Source organism: Suricata suricatta, chromosome 2 (assembly GCF_006229205.1).
Source record: "Suricata suricatta isolate VVHF042 chromosome 2, meerkat_22Aug2017_6uvM2_HiC, whole genome shotgun sequence".
Taxonomy (NCBI): Eukaryota; Metazoa; Chordata; class Mammalia; order Carnivora; family Herpestidae; genus Suricata; species Suricata suricatta.
In genome coordinates, this window is record NC_043701.1 from 177513166 (window position 1) to 177529673 (window position 16508).

At 53.7% G+C, this 16508-nt stretch overlaps 1 protein-coding gene across 8 annotated transcripts in view; it reads left to right on the plus strand.

Annotated features, from left to right (window-relative positions):
- TACC2 (transforming acidic coiled-coil containing protein 2) overlaps positions 1–16508 on the plus strand; it is a 207658-nt gene that overhangs the window by 160841 nt on the left and 30309 nt on the right. For all 8 annotated transcript variants that reach the window (XM_029932718.1, XM_029932722.1, XM_029932719.1 and 5 more), the window contains 3 exons: positions 6565–7876; positions 12187–12247; positions 13319–13517. In XM_029932718.1, the coding sequence (XP_029788578.1) occupies positions 6565–7876; positions 12187–12247; positions 13319–13517 (1572 nt within the window). The remainder of the gene's footprint in view (positions 1–6564; positions 7877–12186; positions 12248–13318; positions 13518–16508) is intronic.

Below are 16508 nucleotides of genomic sequence, written 5' to 3' on the forward strand. Positions count from 1 at the left end.
CATTAAACCTAAGGGTGACTTTTTTTATTTTTTTACAATATTATAGGAAGAGAATTTGAAAATGCTTTACAATAGGAAAGAAAACATGGTAACGCTGAAGACTCTCAGCAGGCCTCTGGCTCCTTCACCTCAAAATCAAGTAAACTGCCAGAAGAGCCCTCTCCGGGCCCAGCACCCAGACTGGCCATGCAGAATCAGACAGCACGAGCTGATGAGCTGCCAAGATGGGAGAATCTGAAAACTGCACTTGTCAGACACCAGCAAAGACACCTGCCCTCCCTAATTTTTGGTCCTAACCCCTTCCCCCCAGAGCGACGGAGCATATTTGCTTGGGGATCAGCCCAGGAGTATCTACCCTTTGTAAAGTAATAGCCTGTTTGAACCCAGGGCAGGTAAAAAGAACTCTACCCATTTCTTTGTAAAACCAACATCAAGATCAAATGTCATTGCATTTTACAATTCGCCTGGCTTCCGGCCAGAGCAAGAGTATGAATGGAGGCCTGGCTGTCAGTCTGTTCGTTCTCCACTCACCCAAGCCCCAGCCCTCTCCTGGGGTGGCCTTGAGCACAGGTGTGTGGACACCCCACCTGTAGACCCCAGGTCCATCCCAGGCTCCTCCTTGGCTTTGCACACCACGCTCCAGGAGGCTGTTCCCCCACAGTGCTCCGGGGTGCCCATGGGGTGATGTCACATTTTGCCCCCCCTAGCGAGGCTCTCCCGACCAGGGCCACGCCAGGCTGCTCACAAGGTGGGCTCTGGTGGGAATAGGCTGGCTCCTTCTCAGAGTTCAGCTCTCAGGCAGCCCTGCTCCCTCTTCAGCCTTTGGCATTTGAAGAGAGCACGGACGTGCGGGATCAGGGCAGACGTCCAGGAAATGGTGGGCTCGGACCCACTGGGTTGGGGGGCGGGACCAGCAGGGTCTCCCTGCGAATCTGAAGACGGACCCACTGGGTTTAGAAGAGAAGCCACGTGTGCACAGGCCTCCTGCCTCGCTTGCTGGCCAGGCACGCGGGCCGGCTCTGCGGTCACGGCCACGCGTCTCCGAGGCAGAATCCCCACAGCCCTGAGGAGCCACCGGCCTCAGAGATCAGTCGAGGCTCCTCCGAGCCAGGCTCCTCCTCCAAGCCCTTTGTGAGGCACAAACTCAGCTGCCACCCCTGGAGGTTTTCAGAACCAGGACAGGTCCTGGTAGGACGCCGGTGAGGTGAGCCAGCCTGGCCCTCGGACGTCTGTGTCACGTGGAAATGGGGGTTCGGAACCCCCACCCAAGCTGTGCCAAAGTGCTTCTTGAGGTTGGAGCCCGGAGGCTGGGGTTTTAAGAGGCGTCTGCGGTGCGTCTCAGGGTAGGCAGGTTTGGGAAGTGCTGAACGCACCCTGGACTTGCTCCGAGTGGCCCACGGCCGCCGGTAACGTGCCACATGAAGACCGAATATGCTCCACTTAGGTCTCGTTGCCTCCTTAAAATGAAGACCTTTTCCAGAATAAACGTTATTAATTGCAATAGATTGATTCATGTGCCTAGAAGAGGTAAATCCATGCTCCTGTGTGTGAGACCATTTACTTTGATCTGTTGATCTCAGGTGAGACTGTGTGAGCGCTGGGGTGCCATGTGTGGACACATTCGGTCCTCTGGGCCGTGGATCCTGGTCCAGAGTTGGGAGTGGGCAGCAAGGGGCAGGAGAGAGAGGGACCAGCACAGGTAGCAGTAAGTACTCTGTTAGGAACAGTCCCACAATCCAGGGCGCCTGGGTGGCTCAGTCAGTTAAGCGCTGGACTTTGGCCCAGGTCATGATCTCTCAGCCTGTGGGTTCGAATCCCATGTTGGGCTCTGTGCTGATAGCTCAGAGCCTGGAGCCTGCTTCACAGTCTGTGTCTCCCTCTCTCTCTCCGCTCCTCCCCTGCTTGCACTCTGTTTCTCTCTTCTTCAAACATAAATGTTTTAAAAAGAAAGAAAGAAACACTCCCTGCAAGGTTGGGAAATGTGGCCTTTGGAGATGGTAGGGTGACATCAGTTAAATGGCGTCAGTTGTCCCTTACTGGCTTTCTCTCTTTCCTTAGAAATCCCTCTTGTTTCAAAACACATTTGTTTTTAACCTGAGCTTGAGGATTTGACTACCCTGCGCCTGTGTTAACGGACGACATTGTGTTCCCCCAAATCCATATGTTGAAGCCCTAACCCCCAGTGTGATAGGACCTTTAAGGAGGTGATTAAGGTTAAACAGGTCATAAGGGTGGAGCCCTCGGGGTGAACGCACACAGAGGAAAGGCTGCTTGAGGACACAGAGGACACACCCCTGCCATCCAGAGGGACTGTGGTACTTTGTTATGGTGGCCTGCGCTGAGTGACGCCCTGGGACCCCCCAGGAGGACTCCCTATGATGAACCAGAGATGCCCTTTTCTTGTTGTTATCAGACTGATCCCAAACCTTGAGCCTGGGCAGGCATTGCCTAGGTCTCCAGTGATGGGGTCCACAAGGTAGAGACCCGTTCCCGTGGCTGGATCCATGTGAGGTTGCCGGGGTCGAGCTCCATCAGGTCCAGGGCTCCCTGAAGGATGGACGTGTCAGCACAAGGGAGTGAGAGAGCCTGGAGTTTCTTTCTGATCCCCAGGCAGGCATCTCTGCTCTCATGGGAGAGTCAGCTTTATGGAAAAAATGTATGAGGCCAGCACAGAAGTGGCATTTGCCTTAGACAATGATTTCTGATGACAAATTCTTTGGCATGTAAAAATTTCCCAGAACATAGATTGGTAGAAGACTCATGCATAATCCTTATCAGTAGTGATTGGTGTAGGAGACTTAGATGCTTATCACATGGGGCAGGAAGGGATCTTCAGCATTCAAATACACGGCAATGTTTTTAGCATGGCAAAGGCAAGAGTTAGGTCTTTGTGAGCAGGGGTCAAGAGCCTGTTTTCTTGAGGGGAAGAAAAACAGGTTTCTCAGGAAATGTAATATTTGTTCCCATAAACACAAAAGAAGGAATTCCTATAATAAGTTCCTTCACAAGGTACAATTCGCATATTTTTAGGATAAGGGGACAAGTCACTCCTGATACCAGTCAACAAGGCACCTTGGGGGTCGGTGCTCAAGCAAAAATAATTGAGTTGGGGGTGGACATCAGTCGCCATCTGACAGCAGGAGCCTTGCAAACCCGCCTTACCTCACAAGGAGTTTTCTCAACTTTAGTGAGTTCAGAAATGGCTTCCAGCATGAGGTCTTGTCTTTCTTTCCTTGACTCTGTGTCCAGCGCAGTCCCACAGTGCTGACGTGTAGGAGGCACCCAGGTTATTTGTGGAATGAATGAATGAATGGTCTCCAGGCAGATAAGGCGAGTGGAATTTAGAAATCCGGTAGGAGGGGCTGGGAACCCGATCGGACCACACTTGCTTTGGAAAATCAGGGCCCACACATGGCAGTGACCTTTTCTCGGGTCCGGGATTCCTCTGAAGAGCATTTGCAAGGCCCCCCCCCCTCCTCCCCACCTTGTAATGGGCACCCTGCGTGAATGCACACAGTGGGGCAGTGGTTCTCACCCAGGGGCTCTTGTGCCCCTCGCAAGGCCATTTGGCCATTTTGAGAAACATTTTTGGTTGTCCCAACTGAGGTTGGGGTGCCTGTGGCATCAAGCGGGTAGAAGCCAGAGATGCTGCTACACATCCTGTGGCCAACTTCCCGTCCTAACCATCCTGAAATGGCCACAGTGCCCAGGCCCGGAAACCCCACAGCAAGATTAGCTTCCCCAACCTGTGATGACTTAATTAGGGGAGGTCGGTTCTAAAGAGGAAAGAGTCAGACAGAAAGCAGATGGTTAAGCTGAGTATCTGCTGCGGGTGCAGGATTTCGGGGGTGTCCTGAGGTCGGAAGGACCTGGGAAGGCGCGAGGCGGCCCGAAGAGAAGACGCTGGTGGTCGTGGGTCTTGCTCTGGGAACAAGATGGGCTGAGGCTTTCTCCCTCCTGCACGGCCCACTTGAAAGCGCCTCTTCTGCTGGATCCCCTGGTCCTTCCGCGCCCTGTGCTGTGTGTCCAGGCAGGAGGATGGGTGCTTGAGGGTGCCAGGCCCTGGAGGACGTAGGAGGGAGTTGACCAAAGAAAGGAGCAGGAGGCGCCTGGGTGGCTCAGTCTGTTCAGCGCCGACTCGATTTCGCTCAGGTCGTGATCTCACTGTTGGAGCCCCGGCGTCAGGCTCCTTGCTGACAGTGCAGAACCGTTCTGCTTGGGATCCTCTCTCTCCCTCTTTCTCTGCCCTCCCCGCCTTCTCAAAATAAGTAAACATTAAAAAAAAAAAAAAAAAGAGGAAGCAGGGAGGAATCTTCTTCTTTTGAGATGGGAAGGAAGCAGGAGTGTTTTCAGGTGAGGGAGGAATCTCTTGGAAAGAACTGTGAGGTTTCAAGAAATCGCTCCATTTTCTGGGATGTCTGCTCTAAGGAGGGCCTCGGTGGCTCTGGGCACCGAAGAGATGAAAAAGTTTTAAGCCACGAATAGATGTGCTTCCAGAAGGTGCTTTCAGTTTTAGAGGCATTTTTTAATGTTTATTTTTGAGAGAGACAGAGCGCAAGCAGAGGAGGGGCAGAGAGAGAGGGAGACACAGAATCTGGAAAATGTCTCCAGGCTCTGAGCTGTCAGCACAGAGCCCAGTATGGGGCTGGAACCCACAAACTGCAAGATCACGACCTGAGCCACAGTCAGAGGCTTAACCGCCTGAGCCACCCAGGCACCCCGAGGACCTTGAGCCTGCAAGAGGAAGTGGGACAAGTCCAGGGAGAGCAATGGTGACCAGGCCAGTCCCTGAACTCCGGGGGCTTGGGCTTTCCTTTCCTTGTCATCCCCCCCGCCTCTGCCCAGCACTTCCTCTCCAGGTGCTCCAAGAGAAAGATCTGCTTGTGCACAATGTTCCAGAAGCACCGTATAGAATACTCACGCCCTGGGCACTTGCAATAGTGAGCGTGAATTGCTCTGAGAAAATGTGCGGCAGGAGGCCAGTTCAGTTTGAGCTGAGCGTTTCTGAACCTTGTTCATTTGCTGGGTTATGGCAGAGGGGCTGCCAGATTCAGCAAATAAAATCCAGGGCACCCAGTTGAACTTGAATCCCAGGTACATGAGGGGTTACTGAGACATGTTTACGGCAAAAACCTCATTCGGTTACCTGAAATTGAGATTTAACTGAGCATCCCGGACTTCATGTGGCAGGAGTCCCAGCGGGACTGGCGCGGGAGCTGGGGCGTGACTCCCATCAGCGAAACACGACTCTGGGGACGCCGTCCCAGGCCGTGGCTGCGCCGCCTCTCCGATCCCTGCAGACCTCTTTGCAACCTCTTTGCCCTCCTTTGTCTGGTGACGTATTGTTAGTTTTCTGGCCTCCTGACCGCCCAGGACCGCTGTGAACCCAGAAATGCATGAAAGGCTCCACCTGGCATGGGCAGAGCCCAGGGCAGCCAAGCCAAGGCCAGGCTGGCCAGACGCCCATGGAACGGTGGGGTCACGAGGTGATGGAGCATCTCGTGGCCAGCACGTGGAGTATGCCCGGAGACACCTGGCATGAGGACAGGTGGCAGGCAGGGCATCCTCAGTCCTGCTGCCGTGGCCCCGGGGCCTCCATGGAAAAGCTCCCTGTTGTTTCTCAGCTGGCTCTGAAGAGTCAGAAACAGGCTTGATGATGCTCATGGCTGTCTTCCTCTTTCTTCCTCTCCCACGCTGGCCTCTGAGGCTTCTTTAACACACTAGATGTGCCTCTACCCCAGGACCTTTGCACTTGCTGTTCCTTTTACCTATGATGCTCCCTTCACACCTCCACCAGATAATGCTCCTGGGTTCATGCCTTTACCGTTTCTCATCTTTGCTTAAGTGTTTCCTCCCCGGAGAGCTGTGCCAACTCCTTTATTTTAAAATTGCAGCACCCCTACCGTGGCCCTACTTTTCTCCATAGTACCGGTGTACCACCATCTGGCATCTGTACATTTTGCTTGTTTATGTTTCTTTTTTTTAATGTATGTTTATTTTTACAAGAGAGTGTGAGCGGGGGAGGGGCACAGAGCGAGGGAGACAGAATCCGAAGCAGCTCCAGGCTGTGAGCTGTCAGCACAGAGCCCAACGTGAGGCTCAAACTCACGTGAGATCATGACCCGAGCTGAAGTCGGACACTTAACTGAGCCCCCCAGGCGGCCCCTCGCTTGTTTGTTTCTTAACTGTCTTTTCCCTGAAGAATGTACCTTCCAGAAGAGCAAGGATTTTGTCTGTTTTGTTCATTGTTGAACCTCCAACCCCTGGAATGGAATGGTGCCTAGTCCCGACTGGGAACTTGGTAACAGTTTTGGAACGACTGAGTGATTTGAGCTGTCCCCAAAGAGCCTGCGTCCCTCCCATTTATCAGACGGGGGACCAGAGGGTTAGCCTACCTGGGGTCTGCAGCTGATACCGCCCGAGAGCAGGCTTGGTGCCCACCCAGCAGGGGACCGGGGGACCTGGGGACTCCATTTAGAGGGGGGTGGCCGGCCCCAATTAGAGAGCAGTCCAGGCTCCTGGGTCCTTCGTCCTCTGGTGACTGCTCTGTCTCCTTTCCCTCAGGATGCGGTTCTGAGACGGCCTGCGTCCCCGATGGCCCACGCAGCAGCTCGGTGGAGGGGAGCCCCTTCCGCCCGCCGTCACACTCCTTCTCTGCCGTCTTCGATGAAGACAAGCCTATAGCCAGCAGCGGGACTTACAACTTAGACTTTGACACCATCGAGCTGGTGGATGATTTCCAGACCTTGGAGCCCCGCTGCTCGGACGCTAAGAGTCAGGAGTGCAAAGTGAGCACGCGGAGGAAGTCCACGGATTCTGTCCCTGTCTCCAAGTCCACGCTCTCCCGATCGCTCAGCCTGCAAGCCAGTGACTTTGACGGTGCGTCCTGCTCAGGCAGCGCCGAGGCCGTGGCCCCGGCCCCAGACGCGTGCAGTGCGGGCTCAAGCAGTGCCTCCAGTACCCTTAAGCGAACTAAAAAACCGAGGCCGCCTTCCTTAAAAAAGAAGCAGGCCACCAAGAAACCCACGGAAACTCCCCCGGTGAAAGAGACACAGCAAGAGCCGGTCGAAGAGAGTCCCGTCCCCACTGAGGAGAACAGAGCCGTCGAGACGAAGACGGAAGGGGCCAGGACAGAACCTGCGACGCCCACGCCGTCAGAGGAAGCATCCCCGAAGCCTGCTGCTGTGCCCAAGGCCACCTGCCCCCTGGACTCAGAGGGCGCCGAAGGGGCTGTGCCCCCCGCTCCCGGAAGCGGCAGAGTGCAGAACTCACCCCCCATTGGAAGGAAAACGTTGCCTCTAGCCACGGCCCTGGAGGCCGTGGAGGTGACCCCGTCGGATAGCGGGGGACAGGAGGACTCCCCGGTCAAAGGGCTCTCGGTGCGGCTGGAGTTTGACTATTCTGAGGACAAGGGTAGTTGGGACACCCAGCAGGAAAACCCCCCTCCCACCAAAAAGCTCGGCAAAAAGCCGGTTGCCAAAATGCCCCTAAGGAGGCCAAAGATGAAAAAAACGCCCGAGAAACTCGACAACGCTCCTGCCTCACCCACCTGCTCCCCCGATGAGCCCAATGACGTCCCTATGGCGAAAGGTACCTACACCTTTGATATTGACAAGTGGGATGACCCCGATTTTAACCCTTTTTCTTCCACCTCAAAAATGCAAGAGTCCCCCAAACTGCCCCAGCAGCCCTACACCTTTGACGCAGACGCCTGCGACGAATCCGTTGACCCCTTTAAGACGTCCTCTAAGACCCCAGCCTCGCCTTCGAAGTCCCCGGCCTCCTTCGAGATCCCAGCCAGTGCCACCGAAGCCAACGGAGTGGACGGGGATGGGCTCAACAAGCCCGCCAAGAAGAAGAAGACGCCCCTCAAGACGTAAGTGCAGGGGTGCAGGCGGTGAGCTCCGAGGCGGGGCTGTGGCTGGGCCGTGAGCCCGGGCGCACGCGGCTGCCCTCGCCCTCCCGCCGCGGGCCGTGATGCCTCCACGTTCGCACCCCGATCCCTGTTTCCCTTCCTCTCTGTGCCCACAGTGGTGGCACTTCCGGCGCCCAGATCCCTCTGGGGCTGGCATATTTGATCTTTTGCTACATTATGTCAGTGGTGTAAGGCTTTACTTTTTTTTTTTTTTTTAAAGAGTTCATTTTTTAAATTTATTTTTGAGAGAGAGACAGGGTGTGAGTGGGGGAGGGGCAGAGAGAGAGGGAGACACAGAATCGAAACAGGGTCCAGGCTCAGAGCTGTCAGCACAGAGCCCGACATGGGGCTCGAACCCACAGACTGAGATCATGACCTGAGCTGAAGTTGGCCACTTAACTGACTGAGCCACCCAGGCACCCTCTTTTCTTTTTTATTTAAACAGGTTTTTTGTTGTTGTTGTTGTTTGTTTTTTTACATAAGGCTTTACTTTTAGCAGAGGGCCTGACACTTGACTCCAGGGGAGGGTGGGCCATCTCCCAGAGGGGAACTGGTCTGCTAGAGACCCGCTCAGCATCCCTTGGGTGACTTAGCCTTTTCCCTGTTTGGCACAGGGATTACTTTTTGGGGTGGCCTAGAAGCTAGGAGATCTGCCCTTCAAATGTTAGAATTGATAGTATTTGTGTCTGCTCACTAACGTGTCCTCCAGGAGCCAGACCCGTAGTCTCTGGGAGGCCCATGCACTAGAGGTCTGGCCTGGGCCCTTCCCTGCACCCCAGCCATTCCATCAGAAGTACCTTGTTTGTCTTCATCCCTTTTTCTAGCCCTCTTTTGCGGACAAGAGTCCAAGGCCCTATAGGTCCAGAAAGATCAGTTGAACTCGAAAGGAAGAAACAATCCCCAAAATCCCCGTGATCCCCAGGAGGCCATCAATAATTGGCTCGGTGGTCCTCAAACACTTGCCAAATAGAGTGCCTTTATTATTTTTTTAATGTTTATTTAATTTTGAGAGAGAGAGAGAGCGCAAGCGTGCGCCTAAGCGGGCGAGGGGCAGAGAGAGAGGGAGACACAGAATCTGAAGCAGGTTCCAGGCTCTGAGCTAGCTGTCAGCACAGAGCCTGACTCGGGGCTCGAACTCACAGACTGCAAGATCATGACCTGAGAGGAAGTTCATCGCTTAACCGACTGAGCGCCCCCAGGTGCCTCAGTAGAGTGCCTTTATGTGCTATTGGAATTTGTCCTCAGAGGCAGCTGTCCCTGGGATGGCTGCGGGTCCGTTTCCAGGATGCGGGTCCCGGCGTAGCAGGGATGGTTCTTAGAGTCTTTCACCCGCCCCCACGCGGAGTCCAGTCAGTACTTGAACGTGGTCACAGAGTCTAGGCTTCCGGCACCCACTCAGCAGAGCAGGCAGACCACAGCTGCTGGCCACTCTGACTCTGCCTGGTGTGAACGGAGACAGGCTGGGCTCCCCGAGGAGTTATTTTGAGAAGAACTTGGGGCTCCCTGAGAAGAGGCTCTCTAAGCAGTCTCACGTGAGTCTTGGGATCCAAGGCTCCCCCACCAGGAGCCTGGAGATCAGCTCCCCTCCCAGGCCCTTCCTAGAGACTCCATCGAATCTGTGTTGGATGCTTCATTTTCAGCCTCAGACAGAACTCTGAAATGCTCAGGCAACAAGGCCACGGTTCCTTATTTCGGGGCCAAGAGCCACCAGTAGCCACCAGGCAGCCCCTCCTTCCCCACAGAAGCTTGGTTAGTCTCTCCTGGCAGAGCCAACAGGTCAGGGAAGCCAACCCAAGTCCTGTTCTCACCTCTAGCGCAGGGCTTGGAATCCGGCACCATGTGACAAAGCTCTCTGGGCACCGGCAGTTCACGGGGTGATTGGAAGCCCCCTCCAGAAAGCCGGGATATTGCCCACCCTCCCACGCAGACCCCCCCGTGGATCACTCTTCTGTCCCAAAGCATTAGTAACCAATTGTCTGCAGAGGTATCTTTTTTGTCAGTTCCTTCTGTCTGTCTCTCTTTTTTCTTGTCTTCTTGTCTTAGGATGGTTGAAGATGTGATGTCTGTGTGTTCTCTGTTGTAAGTAAATTTAATGGAATCTGTCTCTTACACTAAATGTGCTTTTGTTTCCCCACCTTTTGTTTTTCCTTTCCAGCTCTTTTTATTTCTTCTCCATGGCTGCTGCTTGTCTCTGTGTTGGGCCTGGGGACGGGGAGGCGGGGCATGGGGCTCCCCGAGAGCGCTGAGGTTACTTTTCTGTTTCGTCCTGATTAGCATACGTGAAACTGCTTGGCTGTGGAAATGTGATTACCCAACATCTGCCTGCTTGTCAGGAATGGAACTGTCCCCCTTGCATACTGGATGTCTTCATCTGAAACCCATGCATTTTTTTTAAGCTCTCATTCCATTCTTTCATTTCAAATTGGACGCGTGAGCGATTGCTTGCCAAGTACTATGGTTTCACGTGGGAATAAGCACCTGGCCAACCGCAGGCGGTGACTGAGGGCTTTTGTCCCTGCTAATGTTGAAGCGGAAGTCTCTGGGCTGTTTCTCCTGGAGACCTGGGCCTGCAGGAGCCCCCTAAACTCCAAGGTTGACCCGGAGTGGAGCATACGACCGAGAGCCACCGCCAGCCTGCTCCGGCCTGCGTCCTTGGTCACCCAGGACCAGGCTGGGTGTCTGCACGCCGTCCGTGTGTGGGTCGCCCTGCTGGGCGTCGGTGCAGACAGAGCAGACCGTCTCCAGGCCGCGTGGCTCTGCCCACACGGCCCGGAGGGATGTTTAGGGCAGTCCCTTGGGCCCAAGGACAGGTACCTTTCCTGCCTCCCTGTCTTTACGAGGGAAGCTGGCCGGGACCCAGGCGTCCAGCAGCCCCGGGGTAGGGTGGACTCTCTCAGGCTTGCTTCTGGCCCAGGGATTTCTTTAGTGTTTTAGAGGCAGTTAGCAACTCTAAAAGATACAGTTACATATTTATATGCATGAATAAATACATGCTTCAAGCTGTGGCTGTATTGCTCATACGGCAAATGCTGTTAAGTGCTGGAAATAACCATTTCTAGTATTTTTTTCATGGCTGAATGTTATTGTTAGAGCATTTTATTGAAGGGAACACAGGGAAGGAACTTGAGTGCCAAATCGCTTTGTCCATCTAGTTATTACTTATTTATTTATTTGTTTGTTTGTTTAGAGAGAGCATGAAGAGGGGAAAGGGCAGGGGGATAAAGAGAGAATCCCAAGCAGGCCCCATGCTCAGTATAGAGCCTGACGCAGGGCTTGATCTCACCACCCTCAGCTGAAATCAAGAGTTAGATGCTTACCCAACTGAGCCTCCCAGTGCCCCATCCAGTTAATATTTAGAGCGGGGAAAGGTAGTGGGGTCAAAGGTCAAGGGATGCCCTTCCCGGCCCCAAAGCAGCTGCTTTGGAGGCAGGACCGCAGCACAGAGGGGCCTGAGACCAGGGCCTGGTCTGCAGGTGGGGAGGCTTCCGTTCTGTCTGGGAAATGACCCTCCTCCCTCCAGATCTCTCAGTGGACTCAGTGGAACCTCATAGGCCAAAAGTGCTTTCCTTCTGACCCCTTCACACACCTGATCTGATGTTGCCTTTGCCTCTAGTGACCCACCCCCACCCCCAATTATTTATATAAAGGAGAAGGAGAGAAGAAAGAGTTATTAACCATGGTCGGGAATAGACGTTAGAGGAATCTTACCTCATCCCTGAAAAGAGTTCTGGAGGTCGGTTGTTCAATGCGAACGTACTTTACGCCACTGAACTTGAGTGTTCAGGGTGATAAATGGTGTGTTAGGGGGATTCTGCCGTAATTTTAAAAAGAATCATCTCAATCCTGGTCCTGTCTCTGGTCAGAATGTTGCGCAGTTCTGAGGGGCAGAGTTCCAGGGAGTGGCAAGGAGTCCCGTTAACTGGGTCCGAGCCTAGCCCTCTGCCCCCGCCTCATTTGGCTCAGACATTCTTGGATGGATCTGAATACATTAATCTCACCAAAATCTGCTTTTAAAAATAAGAACATCTGGCTAAATTTAGCTTCATTTTCTGGGCCAGGTCTCCAAAATGGCATCTCTCTCTAAAGATTTCCAGCTTGAGGACTCTCCCTCGGGGCAGCAGTGGTATCTGTTAAGTCAGAATAAATCGTAGGCAGGGCTGCGGTGTGGGGAAGCGTGGGCTGGAGGGTGGGTCTGGGCGTGGGGCTCTGGGGAGTTCTGGACTGTTCTGTGCCGCTGTCTATTGCGTTGACATTTTCCATTTTATTTCCAGTGACACATTTAGGGTGAAAAGGTCGCCAAAGCGGTCTCCTCTGTCTGATCCACCTTCTCAGGTACAATGTCCTCTTGGTAAAGTATGATTTTACCGCTCACCCGGGCAGTTAGAGCCCCTGTGTCTCGATTCTCTGCCAGTCAACAGAACTTTCTCTTCTGTTCATGAGGGCACAGCTCCAACATCCTCTTTTGCCTCCTATGTCGGGGAGGGAGGGCGTCCCTTGCTGTTTGCAAGACCCGGTTTTGATCCCTTCCCTTTGGGAAAGGTCAGTGTGTCCGGAGAGTAGAAAGACGTGCAGCGGCTGTGAGGTGCCTCCTCCAGGAGTGGCGCCAACCCACGTCTCCCTTCTGCCAGCTCGTCTGCCGGGAACTTCTGTGAATACCAAATGGAGAAAGTCCGTTGTGATAAATGAGTACATGTGAGAAGGAACGGGGCATGTGTCGAGAGCACTGGATTATGTAACCAACTCCAAGTAGGGGAGATCAAGGAAACGGTGCCCCAAAGAAGCGGGGGCCTGGGCCCTTCCTCCAGGAGTGCCCATCTCGCTCTGACTGGCTCCGTCGTGAGATCCCTGCTGTTACAGACCGAGGAAGGGTGGCCTCGGGCGTGTGCACAGGGAGGCGCCCGCCCCAGGAGAGGGGGCTGTGGTGCCGGTCCCAGCTCTGCTCTGGCACCCTGGGCGCCCCCACCACCAGGCTCAGTTGCTCCCCCTCCATGGAAAATCCTCCAGCCGCAGGCCTGCGGATGGTCAGGCGATATTAAGGCTATCACTGCGCAGGCCATGAAGCCCTGTGTAGACATAACTCGATAGTTGAGTCATAAAAGTGCCAATGGTACATTTCCTTGTTTTTCTCAGAGTGAATGAGCGGGAATGTCTCAAAATAACTCAGACACAAAATCCTGATTTGTTTTAAACCCTCTGCCACCCCCTGTAATGAGCCACCAGGAAAAAGGAAAGTCATAGAGGAAAGAATTTGTCTCCTCAGGACCATTTTGAGCTGAGTCAGGGACCCAGAGGATTGTGATGGGGGCGCGTCCTGGTTAGAGGGGCCCCAGGCTTGGCTGGCCGGGTGCAGCTGGGGACACAGAGACCATAGGAGAAGAGAGACAGCTTCCCTTCTGCTCCCAGGACTCCACTCCGGCGGCCACACCAGAAACGCCGGTGATCTCCGCCGTGGTCCACGCCACTGACGAGGAAAAGCTGGCCGTCACCAACCAGAAGTGGACGTGTGTGACGGTGGATCTGGAGGCCGACAAGCAGGACTACCCGCAGCCCTCGGACCTGTCCACCTTCGTCAATGACACCAAATTCAACTCACCCACGGAGGGTAAGCAGCCTCGTGGCCAGCCGGACCCCTACCCTGCCTAGGAGACCATTGTCCGTAGGGAGCAAACGGCCAGGAAGGAAACTTCCAGGCCAGGTACCTATGCCTTCACGGCCTTCCAGCTAAGTCTGCATTTTAAACCAGCCTAAGGCTTGAGCCCCGTGGCGCCCCCCCACCCCGAGACACCGTCCTGAGCCAGTCAGCTCAGCACCCCCCAAGTTCCCGTCCTTAGCTACTCGAGCTAGACTCAAGTCTGCGGCTTCTGTGCCTGCGTGAACTTGAGACGCACCCCTAGCTGCAGGCAGCGTCATCCCTGCCCAGGCCTGGGGTCCTTTGGTGCCACTGCTGTTCATCAGCCCCACGGGATGGTCCACAGTGTGGCCACACCATCTACCCAAGCCCCAAGCTGGTTCACTCCAGTCTTGCCAATGGAAGGACAGTTTTCCTGAATAGCCTCCCGGGCATATTGCTTTTCTCGATAATATCTTTCTTCCTCTTACACATATTAGCTTGCAGCTTTCTGCCTGATTCTTTGACTTGAGAAATTCATGTATTGATGTGTTGTAAGTCAGTGTGGCATCACTGGGTGAATCAAGATTTTTGTGTGTGTGTGAACTGCTTATTCCATGAACACTGATTTTTCTCTGAGTCTGTATATCGGCTCCTACACTTCCTTTCCCAGTAGGAAAGCCGTGGAGGCCTGAACCCACCTCCCTGTCTGATAGTGCTCTGCCCCAGGTCCCACGTGCCTTTCCTGCACCTGCCCCACTGTGAGCCTCCCTCTAGCGCCTAGGGACTTGGGGAGGCTTGTGACGGTGCTGAGGTTTGATATCCAAGGTCTTGGCATCCCACAATTCAAACATAATGGAGTAGAAATCAATTTGAGGACCATCACACGGGAAAATCTTATCTCTGCTTCTGTGCTGCCGCTAAGGGGCCACGATGTCCCTGAACAACTGGCCTCTTGCTCCCCCGGGTGGGCGCTGGGGGGCATGAGGAGCAGGTAGTTTGGGAGCATAGCTTAAACTGATTCCTCTGTGGGCTCTCCTTTGAGCACCTGTCTGACTTTGTGCCCATAAAGTCTTGGGACAATCCCAGTGAGGTCCATTTCATTTCAGGGGTGGCGGATTCTTCTCACTATGATGAGGTTTTTAGGGGTGACTGTGGGATTCGTGGGTCCAGAGCCAATGACCAAGAAAGAATTCTTGAAGGCATCTTGGGTGCAGAAAGGTGGTTTTATTGAAGCACCAGGCCAGGACCCCTGGGCAGGATGAGCTGCCCCGGGACCATGAGGAGAGACAGGGGAAAGTAAAGTCCAGGGAAGTTTCCGGTGAGATTTTCATATTTTAAGAAGACTCCCAGAATCCTGGAGGCCTCACTATGGTCAAGCTAAGGTTGTTTTTCCCTCTAGCAAAAATTCGCATTGAGACAGTAGGGGGTTCCTGGAGAAAAGTTTTATTCTGCCTGCCTCAAGTATTGGTCAATGGGCTGCAGGTTAGAAGGAAATCGAGTTCTATCTGCCATTTCCTTCTGCCTTTCTTCCCCACCTCACTATGGAAGGTGATGTTGGGGCTCCAGAAAACAGCCTATGGGTTTCTGGAGATGAGGCTGTTGATAAGAGTGCCTTTTTCTTGTGATTCGCTAAGATATTTGTCAGTAGATGGAGACTTGGGTCCTGGAGGACTGTGAGGTCTATCCACTAACCATTTGTTTTTCCCCTTCCTTTGTCCTTGGGCAGCCAGGAGTGCCGAGGAAGGTCACACGTGTCCCCCTGGGGGGAGGGGGGAGTGTTCGCCGCCTGTCCACCTGTCTTACGCTCCCTAATCAACCACACTGCCTCTTTATAGCTTGAAGATGCGCAGACCGTCTAAATTACATGAACTTGGATGTTTTGGCGGTGTGTGTTCTGTGGAACACACCATTTTAGTTGGCTCTCCGGCTGGCCCTCAGATTGCAGTTTGGGAGGTTTAAGTGACTGTCTCCTCCCGACCCCGGGGACCCTGGGACCTGTCCTTTGCCCCCTCTTCAGTCCTCCTATTCCTCTGCACACACACACCTGGTCCACAAGCCACACTGGACGGAACCGCTTTTCCCCCACAGACGCCCCCACTAGGCTGTCCCTGCGGCGGCTGCTACAGGTGGGAATGTCCCCACCCAGTCTGCTCGTCCTGCCCTTGCAGCCTTTCTCTGGCCATCTCCATGCTGTCTGCCCTCCAGGCTTGGTCAGGGCCGCTCTGAGGTCCCTCCATTCTGTCACGGTGATGCAAATACATGCATTTTTAGTAGAAAATCCAAAAGCTCTGAAAATCCGAAAGCTCATAGGTGCCCCGTTCAATGGTAATATCTGTTTGCTCATTGTTAACATTGAACCGAAACAGACAACTCACTAGCTCAGTGACCCGTTGGATCATCATTTGTTTCTGCAGAAATTCAACAAATAGGTAAATCTATACATTTGAAACAAAATCCTATTAAACCTGCCTCCTTAGAAAATGATCATGAAGATTTGGGATGTCTCCAGTGTAATTATAGCCGGCGGACAACCGGAAACCTGTCATCTCTCTGAACACAGTGCAGTTGTGATCTCGGAGGCGCTGACCCTGCGTTCACCTTTCTGATACAGTCACTTCCCTCCAACAGCTGGACGTAGAAACTGGACCCACAGCCCCATATCAGATTATCCTTCTTGTAACTTAATGGGGGCAAGTCCAGCCACACCAGACAGGCACCTGGGCTGCTGATGTCATCACCACAAAGAACCTGGCCAGAGACTCTTCTGCTGAAGTCACACAGGAAAACGAAGTTTCGGGTTGGAAATAATAATCGTACAGTGCCGATTCCCTAAGCGACAGTAGTAAGGCAAACGTGATGTCATTTCGCTGTCTCCGTTGTAGAGAGTGGATTTCTGCTCTTCACCTCGGAGCGAAGCGAGGGAGCAGAGGCCTTGTTCTGCAATGACTTGCTGAGTGTTGTGAGCTGATCCGGGCAGAGCCA